Source organism: Pteropus vampyrus, unplaced genomic scaffold (genome assembly GCF_000151845.1).
Source record: "Pteropus vampyrus isolate Shadow unplaced genomic scaffold, Pvam_2.0 Scaffold79, whole genome shotgun sequence".
NCBI classification, from domain to species: Eukaryota; Metazoa; Chordata; class Mammalia; order Chiroptera; family Pteropodidae; genus Pteropus; species Pteropus vampyrus.
The window spans coordinates 2813649-2833952 of record NW_011888860.1 but is presented as its reverse complement, the minus strand read 5'-3'; the positions used below and the strand labels follow the sequence as shown (position 1 = coordinate 2833952).

Sequence of the window (20304 nt, the reverse complement as noted above, 5' to 3'; positions counted from 1 at the left end):
ACAATATTTTCTTTAACAATGTGTTTGCTGAAAGAATCAGCTACTTCTTTAACACCAAGAAGAGATTCACCATGAGAAAACTCACAATTACCATAAAACTTAGCCTCAAATCTAGATTATAACCAACAAATTTATCTTATTGCTCACCAAGACTGGTGGTAAAAGCTGGATAAACACCATTAGTTTATGCACGGTCCTCAACAAATGTTTATCTCCTTCTATGTATGTGGCACTTTGTTAAATGATGGACTGTAATGATCATTGAAAGTTCACATGGTTCCCACCCCTCTAAAGTTGATATTCTAATTGGTGGTTAATAGATGTTAATTAAGTAGTTATTCAGGCAAATATAAAATCCTAACACAGTACAAAGGTCTGTGTGAGTCTGTGATTGGGGGTTGATCTAATTAAAGAGGTCAGGAACTGCTTCTCGAGAAAAATGATACTTGAGCTCAGATCTAAGAATGAGTTTGATTAAGTGAAGAACTTACCAAACAGATATAACAGCACCGACATGCAAACAAAGGCAAATAACCAGACAGCACATACACACCAGAGCTGCTTGAGCAAGGATCACTGGGAAACCCATGCAGACAGGATTAGTAGCCAGTGTGTGGGTGGCCTGCTTCTCTCACACTGAATAGCGAATAGCACTCAGCATCTGCAAGGGCTGGACCAGACTTGGGGAGAGGGACCCCGAACCTTGAGCTCTGCAGTTACTAAGCTGCATATTGAGAAGCACTGCCCTCTCTCTTGGTGTGTGAGATCGAGGTCTGTCTACACCAGTGCAACTTGGCAGAACTGGTTCCCCCACCCCCTCAGGTACAGTCTGGAGGCTGGAGTCCAGTCCTTGAGGTTGGTTAGAATTAATCACCTCAGGCTCTGCAGTAGGCCCTCTCCTTTTCTGGGAGTCCAGCCCACAGGGGGCTTGCTTAGCCCTTCCTCTCAGGTAACTACAAAAGTCCTTTGATAGGAGATAGAATAGTAAGTAAAGGAGGGCACCACCATAGTGATTGGAGTGAAGATAGTGGATCCTGCACTGGAGGCAGTTCAGTGCTTTGGAGCTAGAAAACATGCCTTGGAATGATGAGGCCCATATCATGGCCATTTTGGTAGAAGAGTAAAGACAACAGGGGTGATCACGTAGAGAGTTAAAGGATCGCAAGAAAGTTAATTGTACATTTGTTAAAAATAACATTCGTATTGTATTGTTAAAAATACATTTTTATTGAACTCTGCATTTTTAAAAAATTTACCTATATCTAATATAGTCCATTTAAAGGAAAAATATTGAATGGACATATATAATGAAAGAAATGGAAAATAAGAAAATCTACTCTCCTTGCTAAGAGAGTAGATCTTAAACATTTTCACCACAAAAAAGAAATGATAATTTTGTGATATGATGGAAGTGTTAGCAAACACTAAGGTGGTAATCATTTTGCAGTATATACATATATCAAATCAGCACATTGTACACCTTAAACGTACACAATGTTATATGTCAATTATATCTCAGTAAAGTTGGGAAAAAAATGAACAATAAAAAATAAATTTAATGAATATATACATGTATACCTAGAAGAAAATCTGCTCTTTTGTATATTACGGGCCACTTCTGATGACTATATGACTGGTTAAAATGAAAGCTGTACATCAATCAAACTTTCTTAGTGCTCACATGAGCTAATGAATGAAATTCAGGTATTGATGAACATGTTTTCTATTAGAGATGACAAATAGTTTAATAACTGAATTATGGTTTAAGTGAAAGCTTTTAAATATCAGTTAATCTTAAAATGTGGTTCCATTTAATTATAGAAATGTAATTAATTTTTACTTTAATATACTTGCTTAAAGGACCATGACCTCATGGTAGTCAAATTTACTTCTAAAATGTATTTGACAAATTGTATCTCTGTGATAGTTTGTTCCTAGGCATTATTAGCATGTTTGTTTTGTTAAAAAAACTTTGTTCTGACTATGTAATGTGTGATTAATTTTCCATTGGCTTTAGCTTGTTTTTAAACTATTAATTTTAAACATTTCCTCCTGAATACTGAAGTCTGCATGATGTCAGTAAACTTCATGGGAAAGAAGCAAGTTGGCCTTCCAGTAATTCTATAACTTTGTAAGCCTGCTTAGTTACCGTAAATCATCATTCTACTTATATACTAACTGCTATTCTTTCAGAATCAACTAAAATTTTGTTTTACTAACTTTCCAAGATCCATCTTTTAGTACTTCCCTTATTCATGCTTTTCAGTTTCCAGCCTTTCTGTGATTATTTTCCTCTCTTTGTCCCTCCTCTTGCTTTCTGAAGCCATGTCCCTGAACCTGAGGATTATGGCTGCTCCCCTGATGAATGGTAAGCTGCACAGACCTTTCTGTCTCACTGATTCCTTCAAAAGGTGTATGTTTTCTTGTTTTGTTAGACACATTCACTAATTTTGAAAAAAGGCATTGCTGATCAGGGAGGGTAACAATGCTATAACGGAGATAGATGTTGAAATTCATTTAATGTCCTTGATTTCCTATTGAATAACCTTTCATAATTTTATAAATATTTAGTTTAAAGGTTAGGCTGGTCAATTTTACATTGTGTATCTATAATAAAGTCTGTAATGATCAACTTGGGGTTCCTGAGCTGTGGACTACCTAAGATTTCAGTTATAGCTCCAGAAGCTTTATGTTATTTAGCTCAGCACTGCCACCTTCTGCCACTATGTACGTACTCTACAGAGCTACAAAAAGATGCTACTGAAGCACACCCAACCAGTGGAAATTTCCTTTACATTTCTTTTCATTAATTTGCTGAATCTCTTTGAGAGCTAGAAAATGAACATTTTTTTAATGAAATGTCTGGGACAAAGGTTGAAAGACTATACTACCAAGGGCTAGAGTTAACTGGAATATATTAATTTTAGAATTATTAAAGATGGAATTTTATAGGTTTAATAATTTCAATACTTTTGGAGGGTTTTGTTTGTTTTACTGTAAAATCCCACCTCTGTAGATTTACATTTTCATTTAGAATAGTATGTTTATTTTGATATTTTTATAATTCATCATGATTTGGTGGCAAGTGGAATTTGAGGAAACAGGTTCTTTTAATGCTGGTAATTGTAGAAAACACTGTGGCTCGATAACTGGTTATGTTTTTATTGTCAGGTTACATATGTGTTTTATGATTAAGCCATATTTCCAATATGCATGGAAGTCCAATAACTTTGTATTTTTCAATTTGGATTTTATTTCAGTAAAGTGGATATTCGGTAACAATTTGCAGTAAACTTAATGATACCTAGAGTTAATGACAGAGGCGGTTGTATGGTTCATGGGATAACTGATGGTTCATCACATTTAAGGTCATTGCTTGGAGTGTCATGCATTTCAACACCTACACTCAACTGAATGATCTTCAATATTTTTTTAAATGTGCCAAAGCATCTTACTGTTTATGAATAATTCAAGTTTAATGGTGTAGACATATTTCCTTACATTTAATCTCTTAAGAATATAGTTAAAATTCTTTTTTATAAATAGTTAAAATTTTTATTGTATCTCTTTACGTGTTTTTCTATGTCATTAAGATAATTTTGCTAATTTTAAACTGTTCATTAATGTAGAATTAATACACATTTTTCTAATATAACTCATTCGTTCTTAAGAGAAGGAAATTACATTTATCATATTTTTATTAAGATTAAATGGAAGTGTTAAAAACTGTTTATTCAGGTCATTTAAAATATCCTACTTTTAATAGAGGTGTTTCATGACTTTTATCATTGTTAGAAAGAGGATGTTATTTTAACTAGTTTAATGATTTCCTTTTGTAAAACACCCTTTTAGAAAACTTGATATTCTAAATGAGTTAAGTCCAAATGAAAAAATGCCAGCTTCTTCATAAATTGTACAATTCTACTTAATAAACTTAGATATTAATGATATTTTAAAAAATAAACATTAGGAAAAGCTTTTGCCCCTATTATAATATAGTGAGCTTTATTTAAGTATATGCTTGGATTCCCTATCTTATCAAATCGTTACCTGTAGGCCTGCGAAGATGAAGGAACAGATCATATTGAGCTTCTGTCGTGTCCTGGGTCCTAAGCAGTGGTCAAGGATGCAGACTTTGAATTCTGACCACCCAAATACATATCCTAATTCTCCTGGTGGCCTTGAACAAGTTACCTAATCTCTCTGCCTGCCTGTCCTCATGTGTTAAAATGTGGACATCATAGAGAGGTTGTAGATATTGAGTTCTGTTTTGAAAGAGCTTAAAATAGTATTTGGACAGAGTAAGCTCACAGAGAGTGTTAGCTCTAGTGTCTCTCACTTAATCCTCATGACATATTTGAGGAGTTGTAATTGACATGACTATTTTAAAGTTGGTGAAATTTAGACAGAAAAGCTAATAAGTAACTTGCGCCAAAGTATACAACCAGTAAATATGGGAGTCAGAGTTAAAACCTCGCTTGGCCTGGTTACAAAGTTAGTGCTGCTCACTGTACATCCTAGAGACTTTAAAGAACTTTGGAGAATATCTGATTTTAGAGCGCAGATTCACTGTTCACAGTCATTTTATTTTTTCTTTGTTTCTTTCTTGTGTTAAAGTAGCAAGAGCAGATGTGAGAAAAGTTAGCATGGGGGAAAGGGGAGACAATTTTACACATTCATAAAGCTGGCATCCTCCAACCTCATCCAATTGGTTTTGTGTTGCCGATGAAACCAGTATCAAAAATGTGATCCTGATTGAATCCTATGCTCCAGGCCCTGACCACATCATGCTGTGGACTTCAGGGGTAAACTAGAGCATGTGATGGCTGTATGTCCAAAATCTGAAAGTTCATTCCTATCTGTCAGCAGCTTCACTTTTCAATGTGACATTCATTGACTTCCAAATATAAAACCTGTGGCCTACATATATTTTACTGTCCTACTTGAACCATATTCACCACAAAAATGTCAAGTTAAAAAAGCTTATAATATTTAACACAAATGTATATAGGTTATTTTACGTTTAGTTGAATTCGAAGGCAAACCTGTAACATAGTAAACCTTTCAAACATACTCTCTCGACATTAAAGATAATTGTATAATGGCTGTAGCTCTATGCAAATATATTATTATAAATAGTTTACAGAAATAAAATTATTTCCCAACCAGTAGCCACTTACACCAAAGTTGATATAGTCTTTTGTTGTTGCCAAGTACCATAAGTTATCATATAACCTTACAGATTAATTCTTTCTATTAAAAATCTATCATTGAAGGAAAAAAATCTTATTCTCAGCACTCATGTAGCCCTGAGATATGGTTATTTTCCAAAACTATATATTTCCATGACCATTTTTTGTAATGTTTATTATTGAAAATTTCAAGTATAAACAAAAGACAAATGTACAATCCACTCACTTCAATAGTATGTACTCAATACCAATTTCTATTAATCTGTACCTTCCCCTCACTATTATTTTGAAGCAAATTCCAGATAACATTTTTGTTTTTCTTAACCATTTAATATAGTTCACATTATTTTTTCTGATAGGTTTTTTTTTTTTAAGTTAATGCTAGTGAGGGTGATCCCCCAGAAGGATTACCTTAAAGTGTTCTGTGCTTACTCATTTCACTGTGATTTTTAATGTTATCATAATATTAGTGGATAGTACTATTTTCTGGTCTTATTTATTTTCTCATTTCATTCTGGTATATAATTACATATGGAATGAGTAGTATTTCTTTATTCTGCTATAACAGCTAGGCTCTCCTAAAAAATTCTTCCAGGTGTGACTGTGTAGTAATGAGATATATCGCATCCAAATTAGTGTTAGTCTTCAAAGCAGTCAATTTGACAGGTAATTTATTTATTCCAATGAGGCAGCTGTTTCAGAGAATGTTTTGGAACTCCTCTTTTATAATTGCCTATGGAAATACTATGAGCCACATGAGAAAAACAAGTCTCATTACTTTGGTTAAAACCAGTATCCAACAAATATATCATTGGATTCAGTCACTTGTTTGTATTCTTGAACTTGACTGGACCTGACTCTAAATAACAAATGTATTTTTAAAAATTAAGTTACCCTCTAAGGAATTTTGATTTGGAACCAATAGCACCATTTAAAAGCAGGAGATGCAGACCCTTTCAAAAAACGATGCTCTACAATCACACTGCCTTTTGTCTTCTTTGTGTGTACATGTATATAGTGTGTATATGTGTGTAATGTGTACATTTAGTTTGTATACAGGGTGTGTATATATTTCAGGTAGCTGAGATGGATTTTGTTCTTGTTTTTAATTTTTAATTTAAATTTGATTTATTTTTTAAGTTTATAATGCATATTACAAATTCATAATGTGTAAAGAGAAGATTTCTTCCCTTTCCTGTCTTAAAGCCTGCTATTCTCCTCCTGAAGGCAGCCTGTGTAACCAATTTCAAGTGTATCCTTTCAGATCTATAGATGCATATATTTTTTCACTCATACTGTTACAGAAAATGAAGCATACCACACGGTTTTGTACCACCTTTTCTTTTGACAGTGCTGCTTTGAGATTTGTTCATATTCCATGAAGAACAACTGTTTTTTGTATAGTAGTCTGTTACATGGATGTACCACATTTTTAAAAGCAATATTCTTGATAGAACTTGAGTTATTTCTAATCATTTGCTATTAAAAATTAGCTGTAATGAATGAATTTGTACATACAGCATTTTGCACCAGGTAGATAGATAACTGATATAAATTCCTAGAACTGGAATTACTGGATTAAGGAAATGTGCATTTTAAATGTGGTTAGAAATTGCTCAATTGCCTTTTTTAGAAGCTGAACCAGTTTCATTCTCTGATTTAACCTTTTCCATAATCACAACAGCACACAATTGTCAAACTTTATTTCTGTCAAATTGATAAATTTAATTTCATTATGGGATAAGGTTGGATTTATATTTAAAGCCAATCGTTTTTCCTTCTCTATGAACCATGTGTTTATATCCTTTGCTCTTTGTTACACTTCATTGTTTTCTTATGGATTTCTGTGAGTTCTTATTATTTTATGGAAATTAACTTTCTATATATGAATCAAAAATCATTTTTCCCAGTTGGTCATTTGGCTTTTAACTTTGCAGTAGTTTTTGCTCTGCAGAAATGTTTCAGCTTATGCAGTCAGATTTATCTATTTGTTTTCTCAATTATGTATGACACTTAGGCCTTTTCCACTCCTCTCCTATTATTGTAAAAATTTTCCCATATCTCTAGTACTTTTATTAAATTGTTCATCCATCTGGAGTTTATTTTAGTTTAAGGTGAAAAGTATGGACCCAACTTTTTTTTCTGATGATCCTCATGTTGACATGAATTTTGAATTTTACAAAATGTCATAGTCCGTACTGTTATATATGAAAATAGCTAATACCAATTAAGCCATATACACTCTGAATTGTCTGTTAATTTTTATTGCTATGAGAATTCTTCATTTTTGTATGATCAGGAAATAATCATTTCTATAAATCATAGCTTTTAAATCAACCTGAAAAAAAGCTGCAAATTCGAAGATGTTGTGGGCTACCTGCCCGTTGTTCTCCTTACCTTAATGTTACATTCCCTGCCTTACAGCTTCTTGAAAAACTGTAATTTTTTTTTTGTCCCTTTGTGAGCAAAGTGCCTCTAGAAAATTTCTATAAAAAATTTTGACAAAATGATGTCACCTTGAATTTTTATTTGCGAGCAGTTTGCAGTTCGTGTAGTTTTGTCTACTGGCAGTTTAAAGTATTTTACTTTTAATGCAGTTGGTTCTTATTTTGAAATGACATGAGCTTTCTAGTTTTATCTGTTTACTTTTACTAACAGTGAACATTTTGTAAGATTTTGGAGAGGGGCAGTGAGAGCTCCATGCCTGAGTTATCCAACTCAGGCTCTGTGATTAGCAGATGAGTTGTTTATGGTTTTTATTTTTTTGGAAGGGAAGCTACTTTCTGGAAGAAGAGTTCTTACGTAGCGTTTATCTGTTGTGGAAGTCTTCATTGGTGAATGGAGGGTGAGATGTGTCCATGTAAATATTGCAATTGAATATCTAGTGTTATTTGCTATAAATGCATTTGAAATTTATATCAATCATGGTAACCGATTTATAAATGAAAGAATTGCCAATGAGATTAATAAGACATATCTTCAGATTTACAATCTGGAATTCTTTGGAAAGGAAATAGACATCTTTATACAAGATGTTACTGTGAATATTTCTTGACATTTCAATTAATCTAACAAATAAGTAGGAAGAATCACTAATGAATACATTTTAATAATAAGGGGATTTTATGGAGCCCAAATAATAAACTATTTTTTAAGAAATAATAGTGTTTGGAGGAGAAACGTATGCTATTTTTTTTATCTGCCCGTTGATCAGTCATTTAAAAGTTCTTAGATTTTTCCTTCCATCTTTAAAACTAGAGGAGCGGTAATAATAAAAATGATAATAATAATAATAATAATAATAATAATAATAATAATAGTGTTTATTCTGCTTCCCAGGGATGTTTTGAGAATTCTAAACTACTACATGTTAATAAAGTTGTGTTATATTATGATTTTGAGAATTATTAGACTAAACTACTACATGCTTTTATTATAAACATTCTAACTTCCTCCAGTTTATGGGAAAATATATTTCATTGATGATATTGCGTATGTTCAATTATCTCAATTCTTTTTTTTTTTTCTTCAGTGATTTCTCCTTCCTTTTAAAATGCTGGCTTTAAAATATGAAACTCTTGAACATTGTTCTAATATTTGGAACATTGGCGTTGATAGTACTCTTTGAAACCTGTAAAAATTGTGATTAAAAACTTTCTGTATTACAATTATTTAATATCAGACACATTTTTTTCCTCAGTGAATTAATTCTGAGGTTTTTTTTTTTCTGTGCACAAAAGCTTAAATCTATATATTTTCACTGAATATTGCAAAGTATATTTTTGAGGTTTCACATTCCTCCTTGTTCTTCCTTTGCATCTCAATATTTTTATATTAAATTGCATGGTCAGATTAATAATAGCTAGATTACAAAGGCAATTCTGATTCCATTTGTTTCTTGTGTAGTACATAACATGTTCACTGATCTGAAAGTAGCCACAACACAAAAGAATCCCATACACTTTTATGATTCTCCACATATACAAAACAAATATATGTATATGTCAGATATTTGTTAGCAATAAAATGTATAACAGTTTATTTATATTTTTATATTTCATATGATCATCATGTAGTGTTAGTCACTACAAATAAAGATATCTTATAGGCTAAAGTAAAAGAATTAATATTACTTTTTATAATAACTTCTCAAAATTTTTAAAACTCAAGAAAATTATGGAAGTAGAAGAAATGCAATTCCAGGTATTTTAGCAGTTTTGTTACATTTTTTAAATTAACTTTTTTAAACTTCATATGGCTGCAATATAATTTCACTCCAGGAAAATGAACTATAAAATACTATTTTTCATTAAACTGCAGAAGTTTTTCACACATTTTAAGATGCTTGAAATAGCATTTATGGTCAATTATGAAATCTGTAATGTCTTATTTATTTTTCATCTATAAGAGAAAAAAACTGACATGTCATGGGATTGTTAGGAGGATTAAATGAAATAATATGTATGTTGTAGACCTTCTCAGTGATACTTGACTCCCTAGCATCCTTTCCAAATGCAGGACTATGGGTTTTGGTCAAATTGACCAAGTCAGGGCTTGATTGGCTTAATCCAAATCATGTGACCTAGAGCATGTGACCTGGGTTGGGCCAATCAGAGTGAAGTTCAGGAGAAAGATTTGAGGAAGAGAAATTTTCTTTTGCTCTGATGGCATATAGTCAATGAGGCCTTTAAACCTAAGAGCCATTGGCTACCAAGGAACCCAGTCAAAAGAAGAGGCTGACCATGAAGGAGGGCAGAGGGAAAAGAGATGAGAGGAATGATATCTTATTTAGAAATGACTTCCATGTTATATTCATTAAGGATTTGCAGGAATAATCATTTATTTTAAACGTTATAAATAGATCAGCTGCTATGAATGAACCAGGTTTGCTCCATTTTTCCGCCTTTAGGCAGAGCTCACAGCTTGGAGATGAAAAAACATTTAGTGATTCATCATTGCTGGAAAATCTCCAAAATAATCATGTAAGTGACATAAAAATATTATATTTTTATTAATGAGTAAAAACTAATAAGTATTTCTCTGAATTATCTTCTACATTTATACTTTTTTAGTTTTATGATTATTTTTAATAATTATCAAAATCTATTGCTAAATTGTTTGTACTTAGCCAACATGAATTCCTGGTTATTAGAAATTTAGTTTTAATATTATCATTATCAATAGTCTATCTTTTCAACATGGTTTATGTTAAATAATATTAGAACTCTGTGAAACAACTCATTATTTATAATTTAAAAATATCCGTACAAATGAATTACCAGTTCAAAATGTTAGGCCACTGCCAAATCTACATAATAAGAACTCGACATCTGCCACCCAATGTGAACGTTCCACTTATGAAGTTACTGACACTTATTAAAATGCCATCAGATCAAATGATAGGGTTTCCTGGAATTTAAACCCCAGAATTTTTTCTTACAATCACTTCTGGCTCAGTATGTCAAAACTTGAACTCATTACCCCAAAATATGCTCCGTCTGTAGTATAGATGGGCTCACCACCTGTGCTCCCGGGTGGAGCTCTAACAATGTGTTCGTATGGGTATTTTGTATCCATTTTTTCTTAAGAAAGGTTTCAACAAAATATTATCTTCAAGATCTACAAAACCTAGACCACCTCTTTCCTCTATGTTCTCAATTTAAGTAAATTACACCATCACCTATTGTATTACTCTTTCTAGGAACTTAAGGGTTGTTTTGATACCTCCTTCTCCATCTCTAGATCAAGTACTGTCAATATTAACTTCTAGAATATATGCTGAATGTCATCTTCACTTCATTCTCACTTTCACTACCCAAGTCCAGACTATCAGCATTCTCTATGTAAATTACCATAATAGCCTCCTAACCAGTCTCCTTGTTTACATTTTTACTCCCCTACAATTCTTTTTGCACAAGACAACTACAGTGATGTAAATGGAAATCAAGTCCCATCACTTCCTTGTTTAAAACCATTCTCTGGCTACCTCCCTCTTAACTTACAAAGTTACATGATCTGGCCCATGCCTAAGTCACCAACCTCACATGGAGCCACTCTACCTTTCTCTCTCCTCAAGCCACACTGGCTTTCTTTTCTGTTCTCAAACACGCTTCATTATTTCCTTCTTTAGGATCTTTTCAGTCATGTTTGGTTCCTGTTGGAAAACTCTCTGCTCAGTTCCTTATGAGGTTAAAATCTCTTTAGTTTAAATATCACATCTCAAGAACAACCACAATCTCACCAAAATCACATTACTTGATATTTTCACATTCTCTTCTTTTCACTTTATAAATAAATAATACTATGTATTTATCTGTGTTCTGTTTTCGCCACAAGTCAAACTTCACATGGCAGGGACCATGTCTGTTTTGTCTACTCTAGCCTGAACACAGTTTTTTCAAATAATGTTCTGATTTAGTTTTCCAATCACTTCAATCACTTCATTTTTTTTCTTTCTTTTTTTTTTTTTTTTTTTTTTTTTTTTTTTTCAGGCCGAGAGAAATTTTTTTTTTTAATTAGTCATGACATTTTTTTTTTTTATTAGGAGCCAGACAGGCAGGCAGACGTTTAAAAGATCTGGCTCCTCTTCTCCTATAAACTCTAAGTTCCTTGCAGAAAAGATTCACTTTTATGTCTTCCTTAGGCTGTAAGAGTCAACTATACATAGGAATTGCTCAGTCAGTTCTTTTTTATTTAGTAAAACATGTATCAGGTTAAGGTTGCCTTTTTTGGAGAGAGGGAAAACAAAAATGGAATCTCCTGCTATCATCACTCCAACCCAAAGTAATGGAACCACAGCAAGATAACGTGCCTGAAATTTAAATCTGATCAGGAATTAGAGCCAGGTAAATGAACATTTTAGAATTTCTCTCGTGTCTTCTGAGGATAGTATCTACTATATCTACCCATTTTACTATATTATTTCTATTTGACAGCACAATGTTGCCATGTATAAATATTTAGAAAATGAATGAGAGTGCAAGAATAAATGATGTTAGTTAAAAATATTTTTTCTTCTTAATAGATATTGGCTGCTTAGTTGGCTGTAACCTCACACCCTCAATGTTTAACAGCCATACTCTTAATAGATGGACATAAAGTAATATTAGTGTCAAATGTTTAAATGAAAAGAACTAAATTATGTTTATTTCTTACAGCCAACTGCACCTATAATATGTGAATTTCTCACAATGATGGCAGTTTGTCATACAGCAGTACCAGAGCGAGAAGGTGATAAGATTATTTATCAAGCAGCATCTCCAGGTACAAATGAAGCAATTGTGATATGTTTTTTGGTGGAAAATTGTTCTAAAATTTGATATTGTCGAGAAAAAAATCAATTTAATTTGAAAAATAAAATAACCAAGTTATATTTCTTAGGCAAAAAAATTAGTAATTAGAAAAACCTTGGCTTTCAGAAGTAAATATATGTATACATATATATGTGTGTGTGTATATATATGTTAAAATGTAAAACTTTGGATATGTAATTTTTGTAATATGTCACATAATAATTTCTCTTCATAAAAAACTAATAGTAAACTATTAGTCATAAACTGTTTTTGCACATAAGCAAACAGAAAAAGAATGATCTGTTTGCCTAAATAGTATACATTTTAAAACAGCAATTTTGCTTTCCACTTTTGGAAATGGTAATCGAGGAGCTTGATGTGTATTTATTTGGATGAGAACAGTTTACACATTTGAAGGAATTCTATAAAATATATATTAGCACAGTTATCAGTATTTAATACTTAGGCTTAATTTTAGACCTGTTTTCAATGTAAAACTGGGTAGTCAATTTGATTATTGTAAGATTTTAGGAAAGAAAGAACACACTTTGCAGAACTTTGTTATAAATATTTTGAACCATATTCTAAACTAGCACTTATGAACTTGTAAAAAGTATCAAATTTCTACTAAGTATAAGAAAAACAACATCATATATTGTTGCAATAGAAACTGTGTAAATGTTCTCTCATCTCACACCCTACCCTCAGCAACAAGGTTTGCTATACCATGGTGATTAGGTAAATAATATGTGATACAATAAAGCATTAATTCATTTATATCCATTTAAATTGAATTCTCAATTAGTAGTATTAGTTTTTTTACAACCAGTGTTTTAGAAGGAAAAGCATAAAACTTAAGAAAGGAGTTTGTGTCATTCATTTTAAAAAGAGTATTCTGGAGAATATGCTGGCCTAAAGGGTACATTTAAATTTTCCTTCCTGTTTGTGACTGAGACTTACTCTTCAGAAATATGACTCTGAGGTCTATACCTATCTTAGATTCTTGAGATTATTCTACTCATTCCTTGACATTGTGATGTAAATTGTATTATAGTAATGTATTTCTCTTGCATCGGGGATAATTTTTATTTCACCATGTATTTGCTTTCACCTGTTTTCCTAAAACAGATGAGGGAGCCTTGGTCCGAGCAGCTAAGCAACTGAATTTTGTTTTCACTGGAAGAACACCTGACTCAGTGATTATAGATTCAGTAAGTTATTTATTTTTGTGTTTTTTTGCATCAAAGTACATATGCATAGCCTCAGAGATAATATGCATACTACTAAAAGACTCTTAATAAAATAGAGGTTTTCCCTACTCCAGTTCACCTCTCCAGAAGCAACCACTTTCTATTCTTTTATCTCTTTTATCAGACATTTACGCATATTTTCAAAAAATGTGTGATTAACGATACATGTTTTAATTTTTTAATTTCAGGCATATCTATTGACTTTCTATTCTATTAGTTAAGTGAAGATTTATCTCTTGTGACTCACCATCTTTTCCCAATGTTATTATAATTATATTACAATTTTTGGTTAAACAAGTATTCAGAAGATCCCGTTTTCAATGAACACATGAAAAAACATTGTTAATCATCAGGGAAATGAAAATGAAAATCACAATGAAATACCACTACATACCACCAAAAGGGCTAAAATTAAAAACATTGAGAATAGAGAGCAAATGGAGCACCCAGGTATTGCTAGCAGATGTATAACACGATGCAATCCTTTTGGAAAACCTTTTAGAGTTTCCTAAAACATATAAACATGCACCTGACCCAGCGATTGTACTTGTAGTTTCCCAGGAGAAATGAAAGTATTATACACAAAAAGATGTCTAATGGCATGTTCATCACAAGTTTATTCACAATAGCCCAAAACTGGAAACAAACCAAATGTGCATCAATAGGACAATGGATAAACATTTTGATGTACTCATACAATGGGTTATCTGAACAATAAAATGGAAAGAATAATTGATTCATCAACAGCATGGATAAATCTCAAAAACATTATGTTAAGCAAAAAGAAAACCAGGCACGAAGGAGTGCATACTCTTTAATTTCATTTATATGAGGCTTGAGATTAAGCAAAAATGATTTGTGGTGATAAAATTTGGAATAGTGGTTGCTTTGGGGTCGGGGAGAAGATTGATTGAAAAAGGACACAAAGGAATTTATGGAGTGATGAGAATGTTCTGTATCCTGATTGAAGTGATGGTTACACCAAATATGCCTTTATCAAACTATACAGTTTTCATCAAACTGTACATTTAAGGTCCATGTACTTTATTGTTTATAAATTATATCATTAAAAATAATTCTGTACTGTTTATTTTATTATGCCCATACCAGTATTCATAGCTGAGCATTGTTGTAGTCAGTAATTATTCTCTTGTTTTAATTTTGTTTTCTGACATAAAATTATTTCCTGAAAATATTTTTTTCTTTATTTCTTAAAGATAAATACCAATCTATTTTCAATTGCTTAATTTTCTTTCTATCTATTACTAATTGTCCCATACTTTTTCAGTACACTAGTATCAAATGATCTATCAGTTGACAGTTATATTCTTGAGACATCCCTCTTGAATTCCTCCATTCTCCTTGGTCTGGGCCAGTTTTGTTCTAAGGCCTGCCACTATGCCATTTTGAAATTCCTTTTGATTTTCTCCTGTTTTGCACTGCTCCTGTGTCTTAAATCTTCTTTCTTAGTTTTGATGGAACACATAATCTGTCCATTTTATCAGGTTAAAAAACTGTTGCAGAGCAGAGGACACAATAGCGATAGCCCTCAACAAACCAGCCCCTCTAAGGGCTCTATGATGTACTGGTTTATAGGTCACAACTTGCTCACAGCTGTCACTCTGGAATCAATTTCCTATCTTCCTGGGGACTTTCTTTACATCTGTCCTATGCTAGATCTTATGTTTCTTAAATCTCATGTCTTCCTCATTCTTTGTTTACTCTTTTGTTTCTGTGGAGCACATTCTTTAGTGGCTTCTTGAGAAATGATGCATGAGGAGTTATTTACTTTTTAGTCCTTTCAAGTCTAAACACTTTTATCCTACCATTACACTTAATAATTAATAATCTGGCTGAATATAGAATTCCAGGGTGAAATCATTTTCCTTAAGAATTTTGATTGTTCCACTGTCTTCTGGCTTCCGGTACACTTAATTGAGAAATCAGAAGCCACTGTGATCCCATATCTTTTGTGGCTTACCTCCACCCCCCATCCCCACTCTCTGGGGATCTTTTTTGTTCCAGTTCTTAAATTTTATAATCATGCGCCTTAGTGGGACTATTTTAACCCATTATACAGAACTTTGGGTGGACCATTTTCCATTTGGAAATTGATATGCTATCCTTCAGTTCTGGAAATTTTTCTTGAATGATTCCATTTTTCTTTCCTCTTTTTGCTCTGTTCTCTCTTTTAAATTCTTGAACTGGTCTACGGCCATGCCACCCTGAATGTCCCCGATCTCATCTGATCTCGGAAGCTAAGCAGAGACAGGCCTGGTTAGTACTTGGATGGGAGACCATCTAGGAAGCCCAAGTGCTGTAGGCCTAAAAAATTCTTGAAATAATCTTTTAACTTATCTTTCCTGCTTTCAGATCTTTGCCTTTTTGTTCTACTTATTAGAAGTTTTCTTCAGCTTTGTCTTCTTAGTCTTCTATTGATTTTTTTTTTCATTTTCGCTATCATATTTTTGATGACCAGAAGCTTTTTTCGTTCTTTAAATATTTCTTTTTTAATAGTATCCTGTTCTTGTTTCATGAATGTCATACTAATGTTAGTTTTCTGATAGGAATGATAGTTTTTTGAAGTTTAATTTAAAAACATCAACTTTCAAATGTTCTTTTTCAAAGTTTCTCATTTTCTACTTAGGAGAAAAGAACAGCATTTACTGCATCCCTTGCATGTGGGATGTATGATAGACTATACCAGGTCTTTGATAAGAACTGCACTATATAGAATAATAAGACCAGTCTCCTATACCACCAAAGAGTAGCACACCGGATATATATATTAATCACAAAAACATAATAATTTTTACAAGCAACCTTATTGTTTTGAACATTTTCTTCATGGGTCCTCTTAAAAAGCATATACTGGCCAATTTAACAATATTTTCAAGGGTATAAAACCATGCAAAAAGTTTTATGTCATCAGGAAGCCATAGCAGTGCAATTCCAATGATAGAACAGAAAATGCCACATGTGAAGCATGTGACAAACCACTTTAATCTGGTGTTGAAACTAAGCGAAGAGGCATCCAGGACCTGCTCACCAGCCCCCTGAGCCCATCAGGAAACCCAGAAGCTGAAACTCCATGGGTCGGCATCAAGTTTTATCTTTGAATTGTCTTTCCTCTAGCTGCTTTTAGCTGTTTGTGTTGGATGTCTGTGTTCCATGTTAATGGCTTTCCTTAGACGTCTGTTAAACTTTGTGATTCTTGTGGTTAAGAGTGAGGAACTTAAAAGCTGATACGACCATTCTGCGCAAAAGAGGGTATTTGCCAACACTGAGCTTCACTCTAGAGTGGCCTGGGGGGATTATGTAGTATATGTTCCTTTAGGTCTTCTCTTGGGCTTATTGGATTCCCCAGAAAGTAATCTTTGAATTTCTGCCTAGAAAAGTCTGGCTGCCACAATGTAGGGAACTGGGTAGGTGGGGGTTTGGAGGCCCAGCATTTAGTATGAATATAACAATGCCATATCTTCAACTGTGCTGGTCAACTTCTAGACAAAAGATCCTATATTTCGCCCTTTATAGAGTAAAACCTCTGGTCTTCTGCCACTGTGCCAGAAGGTTCAGTTCTCAGAGCTGCTTTCAAGTAGCTCTTACCCAGTCCTCCCCATTTTAGGTCCCTCTTTTACCTCACAGTTCTAGAGCTATCTAGTTTTTCACTTCTTAAGCATTTTAAGGATTATGTGGTACAAATCTGATTGGTTCTCAGCTCTTCCCATGGCTTCTGTAGTATTTGGCCTTGTATCTGCAAAGTAAGATACCACTCATTGATCTCTTTTCTAGCTTCCAAATTGCTAGTGCTGTTGTCTCTTTTCTTATTTTCCTGCCATAACAAGTTTTTTCCTTTTTAAGTGTTTACTATAGTTTTAAGTGGGGCTTTGGGAAGGACAGAAATTAAATATGTATGGCTAATCTTCTGTCTTAACCTGGAAGTTAATAAGTTTAATTATAGATGATATATTTCAGAAGAGACGATTTGTTTGTGTTGACAGTTTTTACATTAAAATTGTATAACTAGGGTTTATTTCCAAGAAGCCAAAGATATTTGCAACTTGTGTAATTATGTATTCCTTTTCTTCATAGCTGGGGCAAGAAGAAAGATATGAATTGCTCAATGTCCTGGAGTTTACAAGGTAAAATATCTCTCCTGTGATTTGTGCAAATGAAATAAATCTCTATCATTATTTTTCCCATTTAAATAATTAGGAAGTATGCTTATTTTTATTTAACTAAATTATTTAAACAAAATATTAAATTAACATCTTAGGTACAGTTTTAAATTATCATAGCTATAGATAAATCTTAAATAGCTTCAGAAATGTTACAAGGTATGGTTTCTGAAGATAGTGTCAAAATATTTTTTAACATGACACACTCTACATCACGACATGGGGTATAGGACTAGGAGTCTAATGGCTGGTGATCTAGAAACTTGGTTCTACTTAGAGGGGCCAAGATTTATGGGGAGTGAAGATGAATCAAAATTAGAAACCCACCATTCTATTTATGTGCTCATTATATCTAATTGTCTTTGGATTTTAGAAAACATATCCATCTCTCTCTTAGGTATAAAACCGTTGTCATCTAGTAGGAAAAGCAGAAAGCAAAGAAGTTATCTTAACTTGATTTCTTAAGGTCAAATAATAGAGGCCTTATAATTATAATCAGTGATATCTCTATGAGTTTTTGGCTTTTTATTCCTTCATGACTATGTAGTTTTTCAACTAACCTACATTCTTGAGGCAAATTGGCCTCAGCTACAGATAAGAGGCTCTTGCATCACCATTCATAGGACACTTAAAAATATCTTCAAGGCTATGGCCAGGAAGTGACACTGCTGCTCAAGGAAATAAGTATCCACCTTTTTTCTTGAACTTTCTCCTACATAAGGCAAGCTTGTACACTGACTAGGAAAGGCATTTTCTTTTCTCTGCCAGCTTTGGTTGCTATCTTGGTTGAGTGTGACCACATGCCAGTGGTTAATATCAAAAGTAATGAGGGTCTCTCTAACTTTTTATTTAAACATTATTTTCTTGTATGCACTGAAAGACTTAAGGGAAAATGCATAAGAACTTGGATGATTAATTATAACAGCATATTTCTAAAGAGCATCCCTATCTCTTTTTTTCATGTCACAATGACTGTTTTTTTCTGTCTCCTTGTATTACAAAATATTTTAAATAGTATATCAATTAGCATTTAGATATATTTGTTTATTAACATTCACTTAGAAGCACTATGCTAAGTGATAAGTGCCATGAAAAAAAAATAAAGCCTTGAAACCTATATAATTTTATTAACTAATATCGCCACAATAAAGTTCATTAAATTTTTTTTAAAAAGAAAAAGCAAGGTTAAAGACTTAAACTTTTTCAGGATGCTATGATGGGTGGGGGTAGGCTTAAGGATGAAAGTGAGAAAAGTAAATATGGTGTTATAAAAGGTCTCTGTGAAAGACATTAGTGGCTTAGACTAAGATGATGGTAGTAGAAATAAAGTGAAGTTGATAAAAATCCAGATACATTTTAAGGGATGTCAAGAGACTTTGGGATGGACTGGATGTGGAAAGAGGAAGAAGGGGTTAGAGCCTCTGGCATGAACAGCTGGGTGGATAGAGGTACCCTTTACACAGATGGAAGATCAGGACTAGGAGCAGATGTGAAGGATGAGATGTTTGAATCATTAAGAGTTAGATGCCTGTGAGATATACAAATGGAGGTGTCTGATGTAGGTAGCTGAGCCTGGAGCATCAAAGAGAAGTGTGTGACTGAAATGTAATTTGGTAGTCATGGGCCTATAAATGGTATTTAAAGCCATGAAAATGAGTTGGGTCTCCTGGATGTAAAATATGGAATGAGGGAAACAAGAAAGACTGAGAATTGAACTATGAGTAATTCCAACTTTTAAGCGTTGGTTAGAAAATGAGGAATCAGCAAGAGAGGTCACTTTGTGGTTAGAGAAGTAGAGAGTAAAAAGAATAATGACACAGAGCCAAGAGAAGAAGATAGTTTCGAGGAGAGAGTGGTCATCTGTGTCAGAAACTACTGCAAGGTCAAATAAGAGGAAGGTTGAAAAGTATGGGTTGGGTTTAGCCATTCTGTAGAATGGTGAGGAGAGAAGCCTGATGGGAAGGAGAGTAAAGGGTAAAAACATGGAGACAGGGTATGTAGTGATTGTTTTGAAAGATGAGCAGTGAAGGCTTATAGGGAGAGAGTTGAAAGGGGATGTTGCTCAATGTGGGGAGGGCTGTTCAGAGTGAGTTTCATAGGAGAGAGACTAGTACACATTTAAATAACCAATGAGAAGGATCTACTCTGGAAGGAGAAGATGAAGAATGAGGGGGAAGCACATAACTTTGGGAGTGAGGTTATTAAGAAAGTGGGATGAGAAAAGATTCATAGCAAAAGTAATAGGAAAACAAATATTTTCTCTATTGTATCAGAAAAGAGACAGAAAAGATGGCGCACAGTGGATGAATACGTAGGCTTTAAGGGCAGAAAGGACAGGGATTTCTTGTCTGAGGCTTCCATGAAGGCGAACTGCAAAAATTCAAAGAGTCTG

At 33.3% G+C, this 20304-nt stretch overlaps 1 protein-coding gene and 1 pseudogene across 1 annotated transcript in view; both read left to right on the top strand.

Annotated features, from left to right (window-relative positions):
• ATP8A1 (ATPase phospholipid transporting 8A1) overlaps positions 1-20304 on the top strand; it is a 234393-nt gene that overhangs the window by 89244 nt on the left and 124845 nt on the right. The window contains exons 16-19 of the mRNA XM_023532240.1: positions 10102-10174; positions 12350-12455; positions 13613-13695; positions 17827-17876. Of these exons, the coding sequence (XP_023388008.1) occupies positions 10102-10174; positions 12350-12455; positions 13613-13695; positions 17827-17876 (312 nt within the window). The remainder of the gene's footprint in view (positions 1-10101; positions 10175-12349; positions 12456-13612; positions 13696-17826; positions 17877-20304) is intronic.
• LOC111741527 lies at positions 15942-16060 on the top strand (annotated as a pseudogene).